Source organism: Eschrichtius robustus, chromosome 4 (genome assembly GCF_028021215.1).
Source record: "Eschrichtius robustus isolate mEscRob2 chromosome 4, mEscRob2.pri, whole genome shotgun sequence".
Lineage (NCBI taxonomy): Eukaryota > Metazoa > Chordata > Mammalia > Artiodactyla > Eschrichtiidae > Eschrichtius > Eschrichtius robustus.
The window spans coordinates 11,755,250-11,781,939 of NC_090827.1; the positions used below are offsets into that span (position 1 = coordinate 11,755,250).

Below are 26,690 nucleotides of genomic sequence, written 5' to 3' on the forward strand. Positions count from 1 at the left end.
TCTGATATTTATGATTTCTTTCCTTTTGCTAACTTTGGGGGTTTTTGTTCTTCTTTCTCTGATTGCTTTAGGTGTAATGTTAGATTGTTTATTTGAGATGTTTCTTGTTTTTTGCAGTAGGATTGTATTGCTATAAACTTCCATCTTAGAACTGCTTTTGCTGCATCCCATAGGTTTTGGGTCATCATGATTTCATTGTCATTTGTTTCTAGGTATTTTTTGATTTCCTCTTTGATTTCTTCAGTGATCTCTTGGTTATTGAATAGTGTATTGTTTAGCCTACCTGTGTTTGTATTTTCACAGATTTTTTCCTGTCATTGATATCTAGTCTCATAGCGTTGTGGTTGGAAAAGATACTTGATATGATTTCAATTTTCTTAAATTTACCAAAGCTTGATTTGTGACCCAAGATATGTTTTATCCTGGAGAATGTTCCATGAGCACTTGAGAAGAAAGTGTATTCTGTTGTTTTTGGATGGAATGTCCTATAAATATCAGTTAAGTCCATCTTCTTTAATGTATCACTTAAAGTTTGTATGTCCTTATTTATTTTCATTTTGGATGATCTGTCCATTGGTGAAAGTCAGGTGTTAAAGTCCCCTACTATGACTGTGTTACTGTCGATTTCCCCTTTTATGGCTGTTAACATTTGCCTTATGTATTGAGGTGTTCCTATGTTGGGTGTATAAGTATTTACAATTGTTATATCTTCTTCTTGGATTGATCCCTTGATCATTATGTAATGCCCGTCTTTGTCTCTTGTAATAGTCTTTATTTTAAAGTCTATTTTGTCTGATACGAGAATTGCTCCTCCAGCTTTCTTTTGATTTCCATTTGCATGGAATATCTTTTTCCATCCCCTCACTTTCAGTCTGTATGTGTCCCTAGGTCTGAAGTGGGTCTCTTGTAGACAGCATATATACGGGTGTTGTTTTTGAATCCTTTCATCCAGTCTGTGTCTTTTGGGTGGAGCATTTAATCCATTTACATTTAAGGTAGTTATTGATATGTATGTTCCTATTACCATTTTCTTAATTGTTTTGGGTTTGTTTATGTAGGTCTTTTCCTTCTCTTGTGTTTCCTGCCTAGAGAAGTTCCTTTAGCATTTGTTGTTGAGCTTGTTTGGTGGTGCTGAATTCTCTTAGCTTTTGCTTGTCTGTAAAAGTTTTAATTTCTCCCTCGAATCTGAATAAGATCCTTGCTGGCTAGAGTAATCTTGGTTGTAGGTTTTTCCTTTTCAGCACTTTAATTATGTCCTGCCACTCCCTTCTGGCTTGCAGAGTTTCTGCTGAAGGATCAGCTGTTAACCTTATGGGGATTCCCTTGTATGTTATTTGTTGCTTTTCCCTTTCTGCTTTTAATATTTTTTCTTTGTATTTAATTTTTGATAGTTTGATTAATACGTGTCTTGGCATGTTTCTCCTTGGATTTATCCTGTATGCGACTCTCTGTGCTTCCTGGACTCGATTAACTATTTCCTTTCCCATATTAGGGAAGTTTTCAACTATAATCTCTTCAAATGTTTTCTCAGTTCCTTTCTTTTTCTCTTCTTCTTCGGAGACCCCTATAATTTGAATGTTGGTATGTTTAATGTTGTCCCAGAGGTCTCTGAGACTGTCCTCAATTGTTTTCATTTTTTTTTCTTTATTCTGTTCTGTTAGAGTTATTTCCACTATTTTATCTTCCAGGTCACTTATCCGTTCTTCTGCCTCAGTATTCTGCTATTGATCCCTTCTAGAGAATTTTTAATTTCATTTATTGTGTCGTTCATCATTGTTTGTTTGCTCTTTAGTTCTTCTAGTTCCTTGTTAAACGTTTCTTGTATATTCTCTATTCTGTTTCTAAGATTTTGGATCATCTTTACTATCATTACTCTGAATTATTTTTCAGGTAGACTGCCTATTTCCTCTTCGTTTGTTTGTTCTGGTGGGTTTTTTCCTTGCTCCTTCATCTGCTGTGTATTTCTCTGTCTTCTCATTTTGCTTAACTTACTGTGTTTGGAGTCTCCTTTTCGCAGGCTGCAGGTTCCTAGTTCCCATTGTTTTTGGTGTCTGCCCTCAGTTGGTAAGGTTGGTTCAGTGGGTTGTGTAGGCTTCCTGGTGGAGGGGACTAGTGCCTGTATTCTGGTGGATGAGGCTGGATCTTGTCTTTCTAGAGGGCAGGACCACATCCAGGGATGTGTTTTGGGGTGTCTGTGAACTTAGTATGATCTTAGGCAGCCTCTCTGCTAATGGCTGGAGTTGTGTTCCTGTCTTGCTAGTTGTTTGGCACAGGGTGTCCAGCACTGTAGCTTGCTGGTCATTGAGTGGAGCTGGGTCTTAGCCTTGAGATGGAGATCTCTGGGAGAGCTCTCGCTGATTAATATTATGTGGGGCCAGGAGGTCTCTGATGGTCCGATGTCCTGAACTCGGCTCTCCCACCTCCGAGGCTCAGGCCTGACACCCGGCCGGAACACCAAGACGTTGTCAGCCACACGACTGGAGTGCCTTCAGAGTTGGAGAAGCTGGCCTGCAATGGCTGTCCTTCTGTGCTGCACATTAGAATCACCTGCTTCTTCCTTGTTTTGCCCCAAAGGCTGTGTTCCACAGAGAAAAACAGTAGCCTTGAAAATAGTCACAGCTCTGTGATGACTTTTTTTTTCCTTTGTGCTTAGTCGGGTTCCACTTGCTCACAGGGACCTACGTGCAGAGGCCTCGCACCCAGCTCCTCCGACCAGATTTCCTAGTGCAGAATGGCTACTGCCAACACCTCAGCTCAGCCAGGCATGTGCACAAGTGGGGCGAAGGACACTGGGTTTTCAGGATTTAATATGTAGATTTTTTTTTTTTTTTAAAGAATGAGAATTTGGGAATTGGTGGTCGGTGGTTGGTTTCAGGTATTTGTGGTTAGAGGGAATAAGGTTGTCTGAGAAGAGTAAGACAAGGTGATGAAAATAATATTTATCTAGTCATCCTAAATTTTTCTTTTCATTTTGAAATTCAATACATTATTTTATTTTTTTAAATCCTATTATTTTTACCTCCTGACCCCCTCATCCATTTCTCCTACCCCTGGCCTCTGGCAGCCATCAATCTGTTCTCGCATTAATATGGTTTTTTTGTTTTTTGTTTTTTGATTCCACATACAAGAGAGATCTTATGGTATTTGTCTCTCTCTGTCTGACATTTCATTTAGCATAATGCCCTGGAGGTTCATCGATGTTGTCACAGATGGCAAGATTTCATTCTTTTTTATGGCTGAATAATATTCCAGTGTGTGTGTGTGTGTGTGTGTGTGTGTGTGTGTGTGTATAAGTATAAAACTTTTTTTTATCCATATCCATCAATGGACACATAGTTTGTTCCATATATTGGCTATTATAAATAGTGTTGCAATGAACATGGAGGTACCTATATCTTTTTGAGTTAGTGTTTTCTTTTTTTTCTCTTTTTTTGATAAATACCCAAAAGTGAAATGGTTGGATCATATGGTAGTTCTATTTTTAATTTTTTGAGGAATCTTCATACTGTTTTCCATAGTGGCTGCACCAACTTACTTTCCCACCAACAGTGCACGAGGGCTCCCTTTTCTTCACATCGTCACCAACACTTGTTATTTCTTGCCTTTTTGATAATAGCCATTCTAACAGATGTGCAGTGATATCCCATTATTGTTTTGATTTGCATTTCCCTGATGATTAATGATGTTGAGCATCTTTTTATGTATCTGTTGACCATCTGTATATCTTCTTTGGAAAAAATGTCTATTCATTTTAATTTAATCTACCTGTTTTCAGTAAGTACTCCCTTCCCCACTTTTGCCTGATGTTTCTTTAATTTATATATATATAAATATGTAATATATACAGTAATATATATTATATATATACTTTTTTTTTTTTTTTTCCTGAAGAGAATGAACTTCTATCTTCTGCTAGGGAAGGGAGGAGAAGTTGTCTGGCTGCATGGAATATTTTCAACCAATCCTCTGGTTGTCAGCTCCATTTTTAGTCCCACTTTCATAGGTACATAGCTTGGCTATGATCCCACAGTAAAAGTAGGGTTGTTTGGGGATTGGGGGTACACTGCTGGCTCAGGTTTCAGGTTTCATGTGTCTATCTGCTTTCCAGTTTTCTTTTCCATCTGGTGTCTACTCTCAAAGTGCTTAGATTTTACAGTGGACTTTTTATCTTTAAATATACCGTTTTTTTTCCTAATTTCTGTTTTTTAAAAAAGTGTATATATAATTTATATAATGTGGAGTTTTTATATTTATTTTTAAAGAACTTTGAGGAATAAATCTATGTTAAAACCAGGCTGAATACTCTAGACATGGTTATAAAATATAATAAACAATACACATTCAATTTTATATGCATATTGGTAAAGAGTAAGAGCCAATATCTACTTAGTTTGACAGGACCAAAAATGTCAGTTAGCATTATGAATTTTGTTTTAACTTTTTTCTTTCCTTGTCACACAGACTATATTTATTAAGTGTTTAAGAATAAAGCCAGTTAAAGAATTTGGAATTGTCTCTTCTTTGAAATATGTCTTAATAAAGTGATTGTCTATTAGGAAAGCATCAGAACTTCATGAATAATCATTTCTGTTTTATGGGAAATATGCTGGAACTAACTTGTTTTAAGTCTACTTAATTTAGTGCATGCAAAGATTTGATAAAAGCTTCAGTGAAGTTCTGCAAAAACTGGTGCATAAAGTCAGACGTATGTATAGCAAGATTCATATGTTGTTCAAAATTGTCTCTAAGAAGTGAGTATAAAGTTCACAATAAAAAAGTGAGACAAATTTTCATAAGCCACATGGTGTAATGTCACTATTTGCAGTCTTATAAGTTAGTTTTAAAGCTTTAGTCACAAATACAGAATGAGATTTATTAAAGTACACAAAATTCTGTTCTTCAGTGTATTCATGTTGTATAATTAGGTTATTAGCTACATAATTTAATACATTTTTATGTGGTAAAAACAGTTTAAGTGTTAGCAGCTGCCTCTAAAATAACTTTACACTTATTCAGATTTAAACTATCTAGTGACTTGAGTAAGTAATTATAATTTTGTCGTAACACTATGTAACATATGGTGTTTACATTCTTCTCAAGAGCTCCTTGAGGGGAGAAAAAAAATACAGAAACATCAATATAAATAGTGATTTAAGGAACCAATATGTACAAAGATTAATGGTAGCTAATAGGATATTAAATAGTTGTTAAAGTATTTGAATTTGTCTTATTGGATTATTGAGTTATGAGATTGTATTTTCAGTTGTTTGCTAGGTGCTAGCATCTTTACATAACATGTTCATTTTGAGTAATCTGCTTTCTAAATTGAGGTTTATGGTTTTTTAACTTTATCACAGAATTCATTTCAAGTTGTATATCCCTCTTTCTGAATAACAAAGCATTATTTTATGTCTGTGTTTATATTTTAGACTTCAACATGTATGAGGCAGATAACCCAGTATTTTTTCAATTAAAAAGTATAAGACATAACATTTCTTTTAAGATAATGTTAAAAGTTATAAACACAGTCAAAATTCTAGTATATTCAGGTTTGGTTTTAAAATAGACCGTATTCCAAATATTTGCTCAAAAGTTATCTGCTTAGAGTCTTACTCCTGCTAAACCATAAAGACTCTTTAAATCTATGGCTTATCTAAAAAATAACTATAGTACAAGCTTTAATTTCTCGAGCACTTCCAATGGGTTAAACAGACTTTAAGATGTTTTACATATATTTTTCTCAGGAAAAACTCCGTAAATTAGACTAGGCGTCTTTAACCTTATTTTCTATAAGAAGAAACTGAAACTAGAGTCTTTTTTAATATCCCCAGTATATCTCTAATAAATGGCAGAGCCAGAATGATTTCAAAACCCATTGTTTCAAGTACTACGCTATGCTATAAATTGTACTCTACACAATTGTCTGATTCTGTGTCATCTGTCTTAATTGAATGAAGACAGGGACTAGATCAGAGGACCTTTTATAACCACTCAAAGGATGTTTTGACTAGATAGATAATTCAGTATCACAGAGGAGCATATTATCATGATTGCTATTAACAAAACAATGATAATAAATACTTTAAAATAAATCTAATAGCATATAGTTCTTTTTCATTTGCAGTTAACTCCTCTGTTTCTGTGGAATAATTCATCAGACAATTTACCTTGGGATTTAAGAAACATACTGTCTTCTGAATTCACAGGAGAGGAGACTCTTTCCTCTCCAACCTTATCTAGATTGCTTCTAGGGGGTTAGATAAATGTGGGCCTAAAGTATTGTGTTAATCTACGTTTGGAACAGCATAGGTAATATTTACATTTTTTTAAAAATATGATACTCTAATTTCTAGTGATTCATTTTTTTAAATATTAGGGGCAGTTTTTATCCTGGGAAGTGAAAGTTCTGATGCCTAATCTCAAGTGATATTAGCCAATTTATAAATATTATATTGTCCTGGATCCCAATCCCCCTCCCTGCAGTCTTTTCTCTTCTCTGGATGCACTCATTCCCTGGTTGATTTCATACTATCTATGGCCTGATGCCTCACAACTATTTTAACTCCATCCCAGACTTACCTGAGTTTCAGACTCATATATATAAATGCCTACTCAGTAGCTCCACTAGTATATCTATTAGGAATCTCCAAATTGATAAAACCATTCAAAATTTTTGATTATTATGCCATTATACCCACCTCATTGTCCTAAATCTATTTCTCTCTGGGTCTACAGATCTCCTTCACAATTTCAATAAATGATTTTGTGAACTCCTTCATTGTTCTGGCCAAAGGAGAAAAAAAAAATTTCATCTTTGACTCTATTCTTCTCATTTCTTCTCACACCCATTCCATCCATCAGCACGTCAGCTCTGCCTTGAATATATATGAGTATATTCCAAGTCTCTCCATTTCTTCCACTTATAATACCATCATCCTCATCATCTCTCACCCAGAGTATGACGTGGTTTCTTACTGGCCTTCCTGTTTCTACACTTGCCTCCTCTATAATCCATTTTTCACAAGGATCCAGAGTTTTCTTTATAAAAGACAAGTTGTATTGTGTCATTCCCCTGCATAAAACACTTGAAGCATCCCATCAAACACAAGGTTAAAGTGAAATTAGTTGCCAAGGGCTGTAAGCCTTGTATCTTCTAGCCCGTGGTAGCTTTTCCCGATCTCATCTCTGATTTCTCTGGCATGTCTTTTCTAGCTTTGGCCATGCTGACCTCATGTTGTTTCTTACACATAGCAAATTCTCTCCTCCCTCAGGACAGTTGTACTAACTTTTCGTTTGTCTCCATTCTTCATTCTCCAGATTATCATACGACTCATTCCATCACTGCATTTAAGAATCTGTGCTGTGTCACAGTACATCAGAAAAGCCTACTCCAACTACCCTGCCTAAAATAACTGTCGTATTCCAGCTCCTTTTCCTGATTTATCTTACTTCGTGACATTGATTATTTTTCATACTACAAAAACCCTTGTCACCTGACATGAAATTATATGTATGGATTTAAAACTAGTTTTGCTCAGTAGAATAGAAGGTCAGCATGGGCACAGACTTATTCACCATTGTTTTCCCAGCTCATACAACAGTGACTGGCACAGAATACCTATTTAATAAATATTTGTTAAATGAAAAAGCTATTATGTCATGTTGTGCTTTAACGTGTTTCTATGTATATGCAGTACTCGTATACCTAAGTGTATATATGTGTGTGTGCATCTGATATGCAGAGAGGTAAGGATTTATTATCATTGTTTATGTTAATAGAAATCATGATAATATGCTCTCTTCTGATACTGAATTATCTAATCAAAGCGTCTTTTGAGTTATCATAAATTTAATCTGGTCCCTGTTTTCATCCAGTTAATACAGGTGATGTAGAATTAGCCAGACAATTGTGTATAGTTGAGGTAAAACCTGTATTCCCCCAAAATAGAAAGAATTGGGTGTTTTAATTTGAAGTAACCCAATGTGGTGAAGTTATTTAATACTCTGTCTCGTATATCCTTTTTTCCCTTAACTGCATCTAATCTTTTCCTGACTTGATAATCTTGGTAACATTTTTGGTACCTCATTTTAGTTAGAAATTGTGTTCAGCTGCAAATCAAAACAAAAACATAAAATAACAGTGACTGAAACCCTATTGTATTTATTCTTACACACAAAAAAGTCTGGAGGTAGCAGCCCAGAGGGGGGTAAATAGGGCTGTTCCTGGAGGTCGTCTGGGACCCTGACTCCTGTTATTGTTCTGTCTTGCTTTGCGCATGTCCAACTTCTGTAATAAAGACCACTTTAGTCTAGTGGAGTTCTTGTTTTAAAGCAACGTTCCAAGTAGTAGTAGGGAGGAAATGGGGAAGGTGAAAAGTGACATACTTGTTAGTTGAGCCTCTTCATGTGAAGAGCCCCTCTGGAAATCCCACACAGTACTTCTGCTTATGTGTCATTGGCCAGACCTCACAACAAAAAAGGCTGGAGAAATGTAATCTTTTGATCAGATACATTACTATCCCCAAAACACCAGGGCTGTGTTACTAGGAAGAAGGGGGAGTGATTACTGATGGACAAATAACAGAATATTTTAAATACATCTCTGAGTTTCTTATAAAGTTTTTCTACTATTGTTACAGTTATTGGCATATGTTTATTTTTCCATATCTTCCTATACACTCCACCCCCATGTATCACATTATTGTGCTGTCTCTGTAATTTGCCACACTATTTAGCAGTGTATTTTACACAATAGTTAGTCAGTAAATACCTGTTACATTTGTATTCAAATGACAACCCATTAGCTTGATTTCATTAGCACCTTATTCTGGCAGATACTAAAAAGCAGAAGCCTTGTCTTCTTGTGTTGTCAGCACTTCTACAGATATTTTAAAAACAAGAAAAATGAACACAATCTGTTTTTACTGTATTCTCACATAAATGGTCAAATTGCCTACTTAAATTTGAAAGAAAACCCAACTGAGGTATCAACACACTTTGATATTAGCAATGCAAATACTGTTAACTGAGACTTGTATTCAATAAAATAAACAAAAACTTGAACCTCCTAAAGTAATTTGTGAATAAAATGGCTATCAGTAACGGTAATGAAGTTAAACACAGGGAAAAAAAAATTCCAACCATACCTGCTCCCTTGGCTAAACTACATGCAGTGTGGAACTTACATTTCTAAAATATGTTTCCCATTTTGCTCAGAATATGTTTTGATTTTACCTAAAAACCAAGCGTTTAAAATACATAAGAAAATATTTAATATGAAAATATTTAATATTTAATTTCAAATGCCAAATATCATCTTCATGTTTTACATAACTTGCAATGATTTCATTAATGTAACATTTGTCTCTATATTCAACTCCTCTACACAGAAATACAAGCAACTTTTCAACATTTTAAGGCATGATTCTTGAAGAATGACTTGCATCAAAATAATCAAGTTAAGTTTTTTAATTGAAGTTAGCTAGTATGGTCTTTTTTAGTGTCTAAGTTTCTGAGCAGTCTATAGATTTGTTTTATGACATTACATTATGTAATATGTTCAATTATTCTTGATAGCTTTATGTCATGTGCTAAATAGCCTCTATTTTAAATTTTGAGGTACTTATGATACACACACATGGATTTCCTTACAATTTTTTTTAAAAGAATTGAAAAGTTTTGAAAATTAATTATGTTCCCAGTTCTCATGTCAAAGTTTGAACTACTAGAGGACAAGAACCATATATATATATGTGTGTTACCAAACTAAGGTTTGGCTGATCGCTGCTTGAAAGGCAGTACTTGAAAAACAGTTGTTGGTTGGAAAGGAAAGGTTGCTTTATTCAGGAGGCCAGCAACCTGGGGAGAAGGCAGACTCATGTCCAAAAACCAATTCCCAAGGTTCTGCTCGACCATGAAAGTTTTGAAAAGGAGAGTCATTTGGACAGGCTGTCAGAGTCTTCTTGTTTTCCATTGTGTGCAGACTTTCTTCTCATTGGTTGGTGGTGAAGGAACAGGGACATATTCCAAGAATCTTGTGCTCAGCTTGAAGTCACCATCCTCTACCTGGGTGGGGGCCTTAGTTCCCCCGCAGAAGAACTCAAAGGTATTGTTATGTATATTCCTTGAGGAGGAACCAGGACCCTGCTTTATCTCTGCACTATTGTTTCTAGACTGCTTCTCCTTTGTTTCTGCATTCCCTCCCTTCCCTGATTAACAACTGTTTGAATCTGCTCTTTGGAACTCAGGAAGCTGAATAAGGCCTATTTCCTACAAATAAGAAACAAGAAACGGGGACATAGAAAGGCTTTGTACCAAACAGGGTCCTGCTTAGTTTCATATATATATGTTTATGTCCTCTTTTAAATTTTCATTAACTACTTATTGAATAAAAGTAATTCTTAAGTTTCATTAGGTACTTTCTGAAGCTATAGTAAAACTAGGTTAAAATGATAAAACGAGGAACACAGAGGACCCTGTATATATATGTTTTCGCACTGATATGAATATATTATTTAAACTCAAAATAAATTTATGAAGACTCATCAGATTTAAACCCAGATTAAAACTAAGTAATTTGAGGGTAACCCTTTTTCTCTTCTCATCGTAAAAAAAATATTTTCCCTTTATAAAAATATTTATCATGTTTTGCTAGTATTTTGTCCCACTTTTAAAGTGGGATTGGGTAAAAAAAATAAAGTCCTTGTTCTAGGTAGTGCTCCAGGGTCTTGGTCACTTGATCCATGGAACCAAGGGAGCAGAAAAGTGCCAGATTAGAAGTGCACAAAGAATTTGTTGCAGGAAAAAAAGTGGGGCACGAGAGGATGGTCATGTCCTAGGTCTCAGACGAGTCCCTGGGACAGCTGCCAAGTGTGGGCTCTTGGCTTCACACAGGAAAGCATTCAAGAACGAGCCATAGTAAAGTGAAAGAAGGTTTATTCAGGGAGATACACACTCCATAGACAAGAGTGCGGACCATCTCAGAAGGCGAGAGTTGCCAGGGTACAGAGTTGTCAGTTTTTACAGGGGTGGGTAATTTCCTAGGCTAATGAGTGGGATGATTATTCCAACTATTTTGGGGAAGGGGTGTGGATTTCTAGGAATTGGGCCACTGCCCACTTTTTGACCTTTTATGGTCAGGCTTGGAACTGTCATGGTGCCTGTGGGTGTGTCATTTAGCATGCTGATGTGTTACAATGAGCGTATAATGAGGCTCAAGGTCTAGGGGAAGTCAACTTGTCTGCCATCTTGGACCTAGTTGGTTCTAACCAGTTTATGTTGTATCCTCAATGGCTATGTTATTCTTTTAAAGGTTGTGCCCTGCCCCCTTTCTGTCTCAAATTCACATCAAAGGAACTAATTGCAAGGGGACTCCAGCTACTCTAGGTACACAGGAAAGGGACTAGCTCTTGCACTTCTATTTCAGTTTTAACAGTGGTAAGCTAAGCCAGGGAGAGCATTAAAGAGGCCATGGAGTTTTCTCTTTGAAATTTTGATACTTCCTTCTATATTTAAATGTGGCATAAAGCATAAAATAGTCAAAGCTCAAAGTGGGAAGGAGGACTACTGAGCCCATGATAGTCCCCGTTTCTTGTATCAAGAATCAGCCCCTTTTTCTCCCATCAAGAAAAAAAGAACTGAATTATATTTTTGTAGTAAAAAAAATAGAGATGTAAAGTAAAAAAAAAAAAATTATAGTGCTTCTTATCTTTGATATGCTAATGGGAAAAATTGCTTAGTAATTTAAAACATATTAGTAACAGAATAAAAAAATGTAAACCTTTTATATTAGGGAAAAAATAAATTGGCTATCATCTAATACACAAATATTTAAATGCACTGATAAGTGATAATTTCTCAAAAAAGCATCCAAATAGACTGAGTTGCATACATACAATTTAGATAGCAGCTATAAAATCTACCATGCACCTGATACTTAATTTTACTATTTCTACAATAAACTATTTATTTATGATGCTATGGGAGACAACAACTATCCCTTTCCTTTATCTGTCTAAGCTCTTGACTAGAATCCCTATAACAGACACATTAAAGAGCAAAAAGCATACAAATATATTTAATCTAAGTTTTTCATGACACAGGGGCCTTCATGAGGAAGTGAAGACACAAAGAAACAGTTAAAACCGAGTGCTTTTATGCTAGGTCTGATGAAGAGTGGACAGTTGTGGAAAGATATGATAGGACAAAGAGTATGAGGTGAGTGTAGTAAAACGGTGGAACTGTAGCAAGGCTTGTTTGTTCAGATTCTCTCTGTGTCTCTTGTTTTCAGAGATGAAGAAGATGCTCTTTTCCCCCAGGTAAAGGAAGGGCACCTCTCACAGGAGGGTTTTATGACCTGCTTCAAGGGAAGGTCAGAAAGTCCTTCCTGCACATGCAACTTCTCAGATTCTTCAACTTGAAATATTTAATGTGCCGTTGTGCCATCTTTGGGGAGTAGTGTGTCCTGAACCCCTTCAATGCCAAACCAAACATGATTTTTAAGTATGTATTCCAACATGCTCTCAATGATTTTACATCATTTGTTCAGGTCAACAGATATGTATTCAGCCTTCCTAACCAGAGTGTTGTGCCAGACCCTGTGAAACAGCGGTCCCCAGCCTTTTTGGCACCTGGGACCGGGGGTGGGGGGAGGGGGGATGGTTTGGGGATGATTCAAGTGCATTGCATTTACTGTGCACTTTATTTCTATTATCATTACATTGTAATATATAATGAAATAATTCTACAACTCACCATAATGCAGAATCAGTGGGAGCCCTGAGCTTGTTTTCCTGTAACTAGATGGTCCCATCTGGGGGTGACAGGAGACAGTGACACCGACGTATGTTGCTTATATCCAGTCTACTCTGTAATCTCGTTTCGGTTGCCGTCACTGCTGAAAACCCTGCTTCACAAAGATAAGATGTTGGAAATGGAAGCAGGCTTTTCAGTGCTTTTGTGGCAATCTCAGGACATTCCATCTTGACTTTAATCCAGAATGTAAGGAGATTTGAAGTTGTCTCACACATACTTCTATGGCCACCGTCATTTGTGATCTCAAGCAGTTGATCCTCTTCTAGCAAGGACAAAGTCGATTCACCTGCTTATTCACAAATGGGTCGTGGATCCATTCCTTCCCAGTTTGGGGGTCTTTTGTGGTTGGGAAGTAATGCTCAAACTCTTTTGAAAGCTGAGGTAGGTAATCCTGCACCAACTGGGAGAAAGAAGGCCCTGGCTCAGTCTCTTTCAAAATCTCTGCTAATGTCTGAAATATGTCAAAAATCCCAGTGTTCACTCGTCACCCCCATAATTCCGGTTTGGCTTTGAATGTAGCCACTTTCTCTATCGACTTGAATACAGTTGTCATTCTTCCCGGAAGTGACAAATTGAGTTCGTTGAGCATGTTGAATATGTCACACAAGTAAGCACGTTTTGCGACCCATTCTCTGTCACTGAAATGTGCTGCCGGTGGTGACTGTTTTCTAAAAGAAATCTCTGGAACGGCTCTTGTAACTCAAAAACTCTGGCCAGTGATTCCCCTTTAGAAAGCCATCTCACTTCTGTGGATAAGAGAAGACGTGTGTGCTCCGCGTCCATCTCCTCATGGAGCTGCGCAGACGTGAGTTAAGGGCATGTACTTTAATGTGGTTGATAATCTTAATCACATCCTGCAAAACGTTGTTAAGTTCAGGTGACATTTTTTGGCTAGCCAGCATTTCTCTATGGATGACACAGTGCATAGACTCACATTCAGAAACAACCTCTTTGACCCGAGTAGTGAAACCAGAAAGCCATCCAGTCATGGCAGCCGCTGCGTCCGTGCATACACCGACACAAAATGACCAATTCGGTTTTCCTGGTACGTAATCATTCAAAGACTTGAATAGTTCTGCAGCTGTGGTGTTGGTTGGCAACAAAAGTGCACATAACATATCCTCATGCACATCCTCCTGAAAAACATATCACACAAAAACCAGCATTGTTGCCTTGTTGTCAACGTCGGTAGACTCGTCAACCTGGATTAATTCTAACAGTTATGCCTCAGTATCCTCTGCTGTTTCATCAATTCGTCTAGTTATGGTGCTAGCCGAAAGAGGAACACGTGCCACCTTTTGAGCTGCAGCCTCTCCTAAAAGTTCATGACAAATGTCCTTAGCAGCAGGCAGGATCAACTCTTCACCGATAGTAAAGGGCTTCTTAGCTTTAGCAATGTGGTTAGCCGCTAAGAATAATGCTCTCAGTGCAGAGACATTTGATGAAGTGGTGGCCTTGAATAATTGCTTCTGTTCTTCGTGTTCACATATTTTTCTTTTGAAAAACTCCAAAGGATTGTCTTTTTTTTTTTTTTAAATTTTATTTATTTATTTATTTATTTATGGCTGTGTTGGGTCTTCGTTTCTCTGTGAGGGCTTTCTCTAGTTGCGGCAAGTGGGGGCCACTCTTCATCGCGGTGCGCGGGCCTCTCACTATCGCGGCCTCTCTTGTTGCGGAGCACAGGCTCCAGACGTGCAGGCTTAGCAATTGTGGCTCACGGGCTGAGTCGCTCCGCGGCATGTGGGATCTTCCCAGACCAGGGCTCGAACCCGTGTCCCCTGCATTGGCAGGCAGATTCTCAACCACTGCGCCACCAGGGAAGCCCCAAAGGATTGTCTTTTAATGCAGGGTGCTTGGTCTCCATGTGGCGAAGCAGTTTTGAAGGTTTCATGGCTTTGTTGGATACCTGGTCAGCACACATTAAACAAAGCGGGCTTGGAGAATGTGAATCACTTGTTGCAATGAACCCGTAATTTAAGTAGGACTCTTGGTATTTTGTTTTAAATGCAGCTTTCTTTTTGTTGGCAGTCTTCGAGTCTTCTGCTGTCTCATCCTTGGGTCTTTCCCCCTTCCCAAAGAAGCTCGCCAGCGACATTTGTGTTTTACTCATTTTGGCTAGGGTTAGCTTGTGGGCTTACCAAAACTGTGACTGAGACAAGTGTGCAGTGTGGGAATGGAAGTGGTAAATAAAATAATGGGCGGGCCATGTGCAGACTAAAGTAAGTGTTGGATTCTGACTTAAAGCCTGCCACCAGATGCAGCTGTGCAACTGAAGTACGTCAACTCACTTGCCACTATAAAACCTGACACCAGATGCAGCTTGTCCCTTGCCACTCACTGATAGGGTTTTGATATGAGTCTGCAAGCAATTGATTTATTTTGGTCTCTGTGCAGTCACACCTCTCTGCTAATGATAATCTGTATCTGCAGCCACTCCCCAGCCCAGCATCACCGCCTCAGCTCCACCTCAGATCATCAGGCATTAGATTCTCATAAGAAGCGTGTAACCTAGATCCCTCGCGTGTGCAGTTCACAGTAGGGTTCACACTCCTATGAGAATCTAATGCCACCACTGATCTGACAGGAGGTGGAGCTCAGGTGGTAATGTGAGCGATGGGGAGCGGCTCTAAATACGGATGAAGCTTCGCTCACTGGCCTGCCGCTCACCTCCTGCTGTGCGGCCCGGTTCCTAACAGGCCACCGACCAGTAGCGGTCCATGGCCCGGGGGTTGGCGACCCCTGCTGTAAAGGATGCTAAAGTGAGGAAGATGCAGTTGTGTTGAATAAGAAAATAATACAACAGTACTATAATCAGATGACTAAGATAGTGAACTGAGAGACGTTCTCATGTCTCATGGTGATGGTTAGGCAGGATAAACTGTTTGGAGGGAGAAGCAGCTTACTGACATTTGTGACTATGATATCTGAATTTTCCCCATTTCACCATGATCTTTTAGCACCATTCTACTGGCTCCCTTCAGTCCCTTTTCTCTTAAATCCTTTCTTGTCTCCTCTATTAGAACAACTTGTGCCTCCTTATAAGCTATCTGTATAACCAAAGCTTAGTCATCATTAAGTCAAAGATCCACTATTAAATCTTTTGAGTAATATTTTCAGACATGAACACTTCCTCCCAAGTAGTAGACTGTATCTTTCTTTTGTGCTTTTCCTCTGTACCTCTCAAAACAAGCTCGATTATAGTACCTATGCCAGTGCATTGGAGTAATTCCCTATGTTTCTTCATTAGACTATTATTGATCTGATGGTTGGTATGATGTCTTATTTATCTCAGAATTGGTTGTGCATAATGCATTGTCTACAGTGCCTAATTAATAATAGACTTTCAATAAATCTCACTGAATAGGAAGGATAACTAGAAAATGGCATTCAGGTTTTTCAGGATGTTGGAGAAATAGAAAAAAAAAAAAAAAAAACAAGAACAAAAACAAAAAACCTCAAGCTACTTCAGTAAAAGTGAGTTTATTTTATAAATAAAACAGGGAATTAAGGAGGAAAATAATAGCCTCAGAAGCAAAATAAGCAGAACCAGTGGTGTGCTGGTAAATGGTTAATAATCAGCCCTTTAAGGAGAAACGGATTTGTAGCATCTGCCAGTTTCTATGGTGCCCTTGCTCCACCATGGCCAATTTCAAGCTACCAGGTCAAGTCTCTGAAGTTGGAGTTGGGAAAAGGTGAGCACAGTCAGCTCTTGCAAACTCGTGTAAGGCGACTCCAGCAAAGAACTCGTGGCGAACTGGGAAATCATCATCCTTTAGTAGTCACTGTGGTTCACATGGTCTGATATGCAAGAGTCACCACATTAGTCGACCAAACTCTTTACTCCTTTTCTGTGCTGCTTTTCTTTATCTGCTTCTTCTCCTCCACTATTGCCTAATTTCTCTCAATTTTCCTTTGTTTCTAGCCGGTAACTTCTGTTTAGGATTGGCTTCTGTTGTCACATAATTCCCATCATGTCATGACTTCTGTTCACTGATGTTTATATGCTTCTTTCATACCTAATATCTATTTGTCATACATACATTTGGGATGGCTGATATTCAAACAGTTGAGAGAAATTTTTATTGATTTGGCAAGTTACTGTCTAGTATAAAATGCCAAAGTTAGTGCCCTCATTAATATTCTCTCCTATGTTTCTGCCAAGGTCAGCTTGAGGGCCAAGCTGCACCTACCCCTGGCATCACAGAATTACCTGATATGATAAAACGAAACTTTTTAAGTGAAGAACTTCTCAGAAACAGCTATAGGAACGGCAAGTTCTCTGATGTTTTACTCTGTACGGATAGCCTTTCTATGAGAGGGGAACATAAGGTAGACTGTATATTTTTCAGGGACAGAGAAGAGCAGGTGCCAGAATTCATAAATTTCTATGATTCTAGTGTTTTCGTATGTATAAAATACCGGTGATATAATCTGATTGCACAGAATAATTAGAATTTTCCTGTAAGCTTGATCTCATGGTCACAAATTGTGACTGCTTTTTCCTAAACGTCCAGATACTACCTTTAAATGAAAGGCAAGCAGAAAACCTGAATTCATAGATTTCTGAAACATCTTGGAAGAGTGGAACTATGAGCCATACATAAGCATTTTAAAAAATTAATTAATTAAACTTTTTATTTTATATTGTAGTATAGTTGATTAACAATGTGTTAGTTTCAGGTGTGTACAGCAAAGTGATTCAGTTATACATATACATGTATCTATTCTTTTTCAAATTCTTTTCCATTGAGGTTGTTACATAATATTGAGCAGAGTTCCCTGTGCTATACAGTAAGTCCTTGTTGGCTATCCATTTTAAATATAGCAGTGTGTACATGTCAGCATTTCTAAACATCTATATAGCTTATATAAATATGTGTATATTCTAATTGTGTATGTATATATATATACACAAATAATTAAATGTGTATATACATATAAATGAATTAAATGTGTATATATATATGTATATATCTATTCAGAAATAGAAAACCTACATCTTTATACACAAAACAGATTTAATTCTTTTCAACATTCTCCTCACCACCACCACACATATACCACAAGTGTATATTAGTAAAAAAGCAATGATGAATAGATGAAGAACAACTTTATAGATTTCACAAAATTTACAAAATATAAGAAGTTTGAGTTAAAGAAAGGTACACTTAAATGGTTAAAATAGCTGTATTGAACTACTTAATTGTCATAAAATGAATTTTTTAAGTTATGTTTTAATATTATAAAAGATCACAGACAAAGTATAAATATTTTACTAAGAAACTTTATAAATATGCATTTGTTTAGTCTTATGTACCAAGTTAAAAGTAGTCCTTTGCATGGAAGCAACCTAAATGTCCATCAACAGAAGAATGGATAAAGAAGATGTGGTACATATATACAATGGAATATTACTCAGCCATAATAAGGAACCAAATTGTGCCATTTGCAGAGACGTGGATGGACCTAGAGACTGTCATACAGAGTGAAGTAAGTCCGAAAGAGAAAAACAAGTATCATTTAATATCACTTGTATGTGGAATCTAGAAAAATGGTACAGATAAACTTATTTGCAAAGCAGAAATAGAGACACCGTTGTAGGGAACAAAAGCATGGATACCAAAGGGGGAAGGGAGGGATGGGATGAATTGGGAGATTGGGATTGACATATTTACACTACTATGTATAAAATAGATAACTATGAGAACCTACTATATAGCACAGGGAACTCTACTCAATGCTCTGTGGTGACGTAAATGGGAAGGGAGTCCAAAAAAAGAGGGGATACGTGTATATGTATAGCTGATTCACTTTGCTGTACAGCAGAAACTAACACAACATTGTAAAGCAACTATACTCCCATAAAAATTAATAATTAAAAAAAGAATAGCACATGAAGTTCAAAATCAGAAAAAATTAAATAAAAAATAAATAAAAAATAAAGTAGTCCTTTCAGTAATAATTATTGGCTATTTAGAATAAGACACACAAGATATGTAACGAATAAATGAGTAAATGAAGTAATACATGCCATTTTGGGTTGAAAGTGTCTATAATTTTAACCAGTAAATTATTTTAAAAATACACTCAAGTTAAGATGTTACATTCACTTACAATATGAATGCTGACTGTATATAATTTCACTCTTTTTTTCACATTTGAATTAATGCTACTGTTAATAAGATTTTACCGTTAACATCTAGTAGGGGCAGATATGAGATAGGAGATCATTTATATTTTCCTATCATATAAAGTGTACACTCTTCTTCAGTAATTTGAATTTTTATCTTGTCATTTTGGGTCTTTTACAACATTTATTATCATAGTTAATAAAAGTAATAGATTGTCTATTAATATTTGAAAAATGGCAAAAAGTAAACAATAATACTATTTCTAATTCATTTAATACAATGAACAAGTATTTTGTCTGATTTATTGTTAACAAATTATTGATAATAGCCAGCTAGTAAAAAACTAGAATATAAATAGAACTAATCTGGGAAGCTGTTCAGCTGCCTTTGAGAAGCTTAAAGACCACCACTTGGTCTTTAAGTATAGACAGCATCACTGATAAAGCTGCATGTATGGAACACACCAAAAGTACTGGTTATTTTTTCCTTAGGTATCTTATGCCTACAGAGATATCACTTGTCACCTAATGACGGCAGTGCATGAGGTGTGGGCTGCATGGAGTGTAATGACAGGCCTCATTTAAACAGAAAGCAAAGCAGAGTATCAAGGCCATAATATTTTCTCTGTAAGAAGTGAAGTATTTATTAAAATAAAAGTGTAAAATTTTTAAAGTATTAATTATAATAATAACTTATAAAACGTAACCAATTAAGCTGTTTAAAGAACAATGAAGAAAATTAATTTATGCCATGTTTGGAAACTATTTTTCTCAACAAGGGAATTAGTTGAAAATCCCTAGCCCATGATTTCCTAAAAAATCACTTGTAACTTGGATATTAGTAGCAATTCAGGCTCTCTTTTCTGCTGGCCTATGTCACTTCCAAATACTTTAATGATGACATTGTATTGTTAACCAATAAGAATTTGTCACTGCCTACTAAACTGACCAACCATTTTGTAAATACAAAATAATTTTCTTTATTCTATGAAGTATCTCATTGTTTCATTCTCCTTTGGTAGCCTATACTTCTTTCTTTTCTCAAATGAAATGTAGAGGAAAAAATCATGGCAACCCATTGTGTCTGCAACAATCTCTGTAAAATACTTCTGTCCAAGGTTCTTTCCAATCAGGAACACAATTCTTAGCAAACGGGTCACTAACTCACTTAATTAACTCTCTCCTATGTTCTCAGAGGTGTTTCTACATCAAGCTTGAATTGGCTTATTATTTGACAAACTGTACAAGGCCCTTGGGAAACCTGTTTTTAACAAAAATGGGTACTTAAATAGCCTTTGGTCTCCTTAAAGGATTCTGAATAACTGCATAAAATCCTAATACACTTATTAGCAGTGCATCCGTATGCAGATATTAAACAGAGTGAGAGATAAATTTCTTTCCTGACTCCCGAAGGGGCATCCTAATATTGTGTTTCTTTAAACATTTCTTGACCTATGAACACTTAATATACAGATATTTTACCCAAGGATCACTCCAGAACTTTGACAATTAAGAAATACACCTGAAGACTTGTTTAGGAGTCTCTGTACTCTTCTTTGTTAGAATCTGGGATTCAGAGGTTTAAAGGAGAGCCTTCCCCTCTTTCCATTTTTCTTACTCAGACAACTTTTAAAAAAATATTTATTCTTTTCCAGTTACTCCACTGTAGTAAGGATTGCAAAGTCAATTGAGCCATGGTTTCTTTCCTCTAAGAAATTGCATTCTAGTGAGGAGTGGGGCAAGAAACAAACAAACTACAATTATAGGCTAGATTGTTAAGGGTTAAAATAGATTTTTAAGTAAACACATCTAATTTTGACCAAGAGATTCCATATTTCCCAGAAAGCTAATATTTGAGCTGAATTTTTAATAATAAGTCAGATTGTGCTAGAATAGGGAAAGGCCATTCTGAGCAGAAGGGAAGATGGTGGAAGCATGGAGGTAAGTACAGTCTGTGTGAAGTCGTACAAGTAGTTCATGACTGTTAGCTGTATGGGTTCCTATAATGGGAGGCGGTTGAAGCCAAAAGAGTAGGCAGGATCACTGAAAACATTGGAGGAAGAAAAGGGGATGCATATATTACATTTTCATAAACTTACCTAGACAGAAACTTCTAGAACATAAATTGTTTGAAATTTGGAGACTTGCAATATGCCAAAAATCTAAACAAGAAACTCATCAATCTTAATTAAACAGCCTACCCATGTGTGAACATAGCAGGTAAGTCTTTCTAATGCAGATGGATACTCTCTTTATGAAAATATAGTTGACTCTTGAACAACTCAGGGGTTAATCCAAGTATAATTTATAGTCGGCCCTCCACATCTGTGGAGTCAACCAACCTTGCAGATTGTGTAGTACTGTATTATTACTATTGAAAAATATCACCTTATAAGTGGACCTGTACAGTTCAAACTCATGTTGTTCAAGGGGCAGTTGAACACACAGTTTCCCCAATTCATGTAAAATGTTCTTTATGCAAAAGTTTTATTTATAAGTCAGATTTTCAGGATTGTGTATATTAAGCAACACCAGGTACAACTAAGTAGAAGTAAAATATCTTAACACTTAAACAGAAATTAATTGATTTTATTTGTATATATTACCTATTTGTAATAAATTGTATACAAATAATTTGAAGTAAATCATAATCAAAAGGACCTTGTCCTTATGTGACAAATGCCATCTGGTATTAAAATTAAACGTTATACACATACGCACACATGAATGGAGTTTAGTTTTTTTTTTCTGGAGTCTTTCTCTGTGTTCACAAATTCTGACAGTAACTCATATTTATCTCTCCATTGATACAGAAGTAGAGACAGTTAAAGGTATAAAACATTTATGGACCCTTAAGGACCCTTAAATTTTGTGCAGTAGAGCTCATATGAGCTGTGTTCTATCTATACACTGTGGTTGAGGAGATCCAGAGCAATTCATCACTACTTTCACACTCAGTTCAACTTAAGATGAATTACCTGTTGAATGTGATTGTACTACAGAGCAAGTTGAATGCCGTTTATCTGACTAGAGAATGGTACCCAGCTACCTCACAGATGCTCTGTGCATCATTCAAATTTCAAAAAATGTGTATGATAGTCATTATCTTAACATTCACAATATTTGCCCGGCAGTGCCTCCTGGAGTGATCCCATAAGAAGACATTTAAAGAAATGTGCAGTGTAACAGATGCATTGTTCTGCTTTTCTGTGTTCCTACAGTTTTTTTTTGTTTTGTTTTTTTAAGGTATAGTAAACTAATCTGAAAATAATTTAGCAATAGTGCAACTCTTCACAATTCTAAAAGAGGCAAAATGCAAAATATAGAACATTTTTTTGTAGAGTGAAGGCATCATAACATGATTGTATTTGAACTTTGGATTTGCCATTTCTTTGATGATTGAAATAATATTATAGGTTTAAACGGTTAGTTCTTCTGCTTTGAAAATTATCTGTGATCTTTTTTTCTCCCTAGAAATCAGTTGAGCTCCAGTTTGCTGATGCTAAACTAAACCAAATGGTTGTCCTAACGGTGAACTCAAAAGGCTACTTTTTTGTGAATATCTTTGTGTGTGTTATTAAGTAGATTGCTGAGAAAAATGTAATTTTTACCAAGTTATATATTAGATCATTCATATCTAGGCTGCCTTTCTTGGTCATTCTAACTTACTCTCTCTTACTTGGACCACTTGCCCTTGGGAAGATTCCGTGTTATGAGGCAGCCCTATAGACACACTCATGTTAGTGAGCTTGGAAGAGGGTGCTTTAGCTTGAGTTGATCTGTATTCGAGAAGACTGCAGCCCTGGCTTATATCTTGATTACAACCTCGAGAGACCTTAAGCCCAACACCCAGCTAAACCACACCCAGATTCCTAACTCACAGAAGCTGAATGAGATAATAAATATTTGTTCTATTTAATTTGTTACACACCTACAGATGATTAATACCACACTCAATATATGTTTGGTACTAAATATGTGAGTGGAAGGTCAAAAACTTGCAATCACAAAAGGAAAAATTAGGGCATATAAGGATTACCATTTTTAGACTGGGTCATATGTCATTTAGATTAATATTTCAGTAACATATATGTCAAAGAATGAGTTATTAAACAAGATTTTCAGTATCTTAATGTTATCCTCAAATGTTAGGAAAAAAGCCCAAAGCAAATTATCTTCCTTGTATTATCTATTATTTATTTGTTATCCTTTGGTGTATACAGAGGTTACCATCTACTGTACCAATCACTGTCTTCCTTTTTCTTCCTCTCATTTTCTCTTCTTCCACTGACCCCCTTATCCAAATCTCTCCCTGGCACTTTCTGTCTTCCTGTTACTCAGTTGCTTCATTCTTGCCTTCTTTCTCATGAGCTGCTTTTTCTCTTTCACACATGTACACACTCACAAAAGCACAACCACATGCAAATGACGAAGAAACTGAGTTACTGACAAAGTCAAACTCTAGGAGTCAAATAAAATTTCATGCTCAATAGTTTACTAAAAGTCTGAATGGAACAAGTCATTTGAACAATAATGCAAATGAAATCTATCACTTAAGTTAGGAAAACAGTAGTTTTGATGTTTTTCATTCGTTTCAAAGGAAAAAAAAGTACTAGAGGCAAGAGATATTTTAAAAATTTATTTAGAACCTAATGATTATCCTGCACATACAGAATATTGTTCTTTTGTGGGACTGCTTTTGCTGTCATAAATATAGCTATGGACTTTTTAATGCATTATTTGTTATTTAGCCTTTTATATAGCTATAATTTTAAAGTGCTTACATGCTGCTAATATTTACATACATTTTCCTAATTATCACCTGTTGGTTTTTGTCTTAATCAGCTCAGGCTGCTGTAACTAAATACCATAGACTGGGTGGCTTAAACAACAGATACTTATTCTCACAGTTCTGGAGGCTGGGAAGGCCAAGATCAAGGTGCCAGCAAATTTGATTCCTTCAAAGGGCCCCTTCCTGGCATGCAGGTAGCCTCCTTCTTATTCTGTCCTCATATGACAGACAGAGAAAGAGAGAGAAAACTCTAGTCTCTCTGCCTCTTTTTAGGAGGACACTAATTCCATTATGAGGCCCCACCCTCACGACCTCATCTAACTTACTTCAGTGGTTAGACTTCAGCATATGAATTGGCGGGACAGTCATTCAGTCCATAATAGTCTTATCTTTAGAATAAAATCTCTTTATTAGAAAAAAAAAATTTCATATTTTATTTCTAATGGTATTTTTGTTTATTTATAAAACATGTTATTCTAAAGCTATTAGTTTAATTTATTAAATTTATCACCCAAATATTCAAAGAAATAAAAATATATTTTACATTATTTGTTATAATAATGCTATTTTTTTTACTAGTGATTTGATAATCATCTATTTTTCTTTAAATAACATTATTGAATAACCAAACTTTTTATGAAGAAATGGATGTCTTAAAGGAAAATATATTTTCATTGACCCATTTATACCATCTTACAATTTTATACTTGAATTGGTAGAAATCAAAATCTATTCTTTGTACATCCTACTCTTTCTTTTCCTCCCAACTAGAGAGAGAAAGTGCTAAAGCCCTTTTACCAGATAAAGTGATTGTATTTAGAAAATGTCAGGCGCTAAGAAGCAAAGAAGTGGAACAAAAGTGACATTTTTGTAAAAAGTGAGGTAGTATTTTTAATGTAAACAACTTCCAAATATGTTGTGTTGGGCCATAGCTCATGAGGTGGTTTGGTTAATTTAAGGGTTTTCAATTTTGTGCCAATTTCATAGGTTCCAGTACTGGAATGGGAATTTGGATTTCACTTGGAACCCCAGCAGATAATACTTGCTTTTCTTTTTACACACAGCTTTGTGTGATGTATCCTCTGGTTTCCTATTACTGTTTCTACATTGCTGTGACTTAAATTGGTGTCATGGAGTGATTCTTAGGCATCATTACCGCTGGCAATTGGAAGGAGCTAAAACATATAATCAGTATAAATTTTGACTAGATAGTCCCCTGAGTTTTCAACTTTGTTTAAATCCCAGGTACTGTAAGACTAAGGCAAGAAATTACACAATTCTACTCATAAATTTTAGTTCTACAGTGACTTTTCACTCTGAGAACATTTAGCTTCAAAGCAAAAATGCTACTAATGTGGTGTAATTTAAAAAATAAAAAGAAAGAATTTATGTAACAATTTTGAATTCTAAATACATTCCATTATTTCTTAAAGATTTTCTTAGCATTGTTATTCAAAATATTATTTTAGGGGGGCAGTAAAGATTATCATTAGAGTTTTGTTTTCGAATCAGTATATTAGTTAATTAAGTTTCAGTGGTTTCATAAAAATGTTGAGAGAAAACATGGCAAACTTTATATCAATTACTTTTCACTATCAAAATTAAGACCAGTTTTTGATAGGTGATGGGTGAAAGACTTACCAAATATATATTTATTATTTATTGATGACTGCTTTATATATGCTAATAGGCAAAAATTTCTCGCAGAAAATGTCAGGTATAACTCACACTCACTACTGGAACAAAATGCAGATATTTCAGTGTCATGTGAAAAACTGACTAGGAATTACAACTCTTTAATGGCAGATTAATCAATCACCAGACTGTTTTCATACTTGAAAATATTTTCATGTTTACGCTTAAGTTATTGTAGTTTTCCAACATTTTGAGTTGTGGTGTAGCAGATAAAATGAAGCCTCAAATCATTCTCTAATCTCAAGAACATCCTGGCAGAATTACTGTGACTTGTCTGTTAAATTGATTTCCTCTTAAAGAAGAGTAGGCTTTTCTTATTGTGTTAAAAAATGATTTTATCTAGTAAGTGTCTTTCCTTGTGAAGACCTTTCTTTTTATCACACAAAGGGAAAATGTTATTTTTCCTCCCAAGTTTTTATATCCTCTTTTACTCACTAATCAATAATCTGTACTACAAACAAAATGAAATATAACCCAAAAAGAGTAATTTTTTGAAATGACTGCAAAATAGGCAAACATTTTTAATAGTACCAATTGCCTTTATTTTAATTTTAAGCATATGCATAGCTGAATTTTATGATGCTTTCTGCCTTTAGTAAAAGTAATTGATGGTGGACTTGTATGCTGAATCACTGTGTTGTAAGATAGGAAATCAGAATATTTACAATGTAATTTTGAAAGCTACTAATAAACCTTAGGCAAGCAACTTTCCTTAGGACACTAAAAATACTTGTGGGGTTTGGAACTGGGGTACCTTGTTGTGTCTCTTACTGTTAGTGATGACGGTTAGGTTTGTTTGTTGTTGTTTTAATAAGATTACTCAGGAATAGGACATGGTTAAAAGCTATTCCTAATATATTTTTTTTTTAAATTAATTAATTTATTTATTTTTGGCTGTGCTGGGTCTTCGTCTCTGTGCGAGGGCTCTCTCTAGCTGCAGCGAGCGGGGGCCACTCTTCATCGCGGTGCGCGGGCCTCTCACCGTCGCGGCCTCTCTTGTTGCGGAGCGCAGGCTCCAGACGCGCAGGCTCAGTAGCTGTGGCTCACGGGCCCAGTTGCTCCGCGGCATGCGGGATCCTCCCAGACCAGGGCTCGAACCCGTGTCCCCTGCATTGGCAGGCAGACTCTCAACCACTGCGCCACCAGGAAAGCCCCCCTAATATTTTTAAAGTTAGATTTTATTCAACCTAGGTGATATCTATATTGAATGGAAAAACAGTTGCTGGTATTTTCTGTGTTTGTTATTTAATGATAGCTTAT

General features: G+C 36.1%; 1 protein-coding gene across 4 annotated transcripts in view; it reads left to right on the forward strand.

The window, feature by feature from the left end:
• Positions 1-26,690, forward strand: part of CCSER1 (coiled-coil serine rich protein 1) — a 1,308,992-nt gene that overhangs the window by 564,132 nt on the left and 718,170 nt on the right. For 3 of the 4 annotated variants that reach the window (XM_068542049.1, XM_068542051.1, XM_068542053.1), the window contains exon 8: positions 9,983-10,105. The exons of the other annotated variant lie outside the window; for it this stretch is intronic. In XM_068542049.1, coding sequence (XP_068398150.1) covers positions 9,983-10,105 — 123 coding nt within the window. The remainder of the gene's footprint in view (positions 1-9,982; positions 10,106-26,690) is intronic. 4 annotated transcript variants of the gene reach the window in all.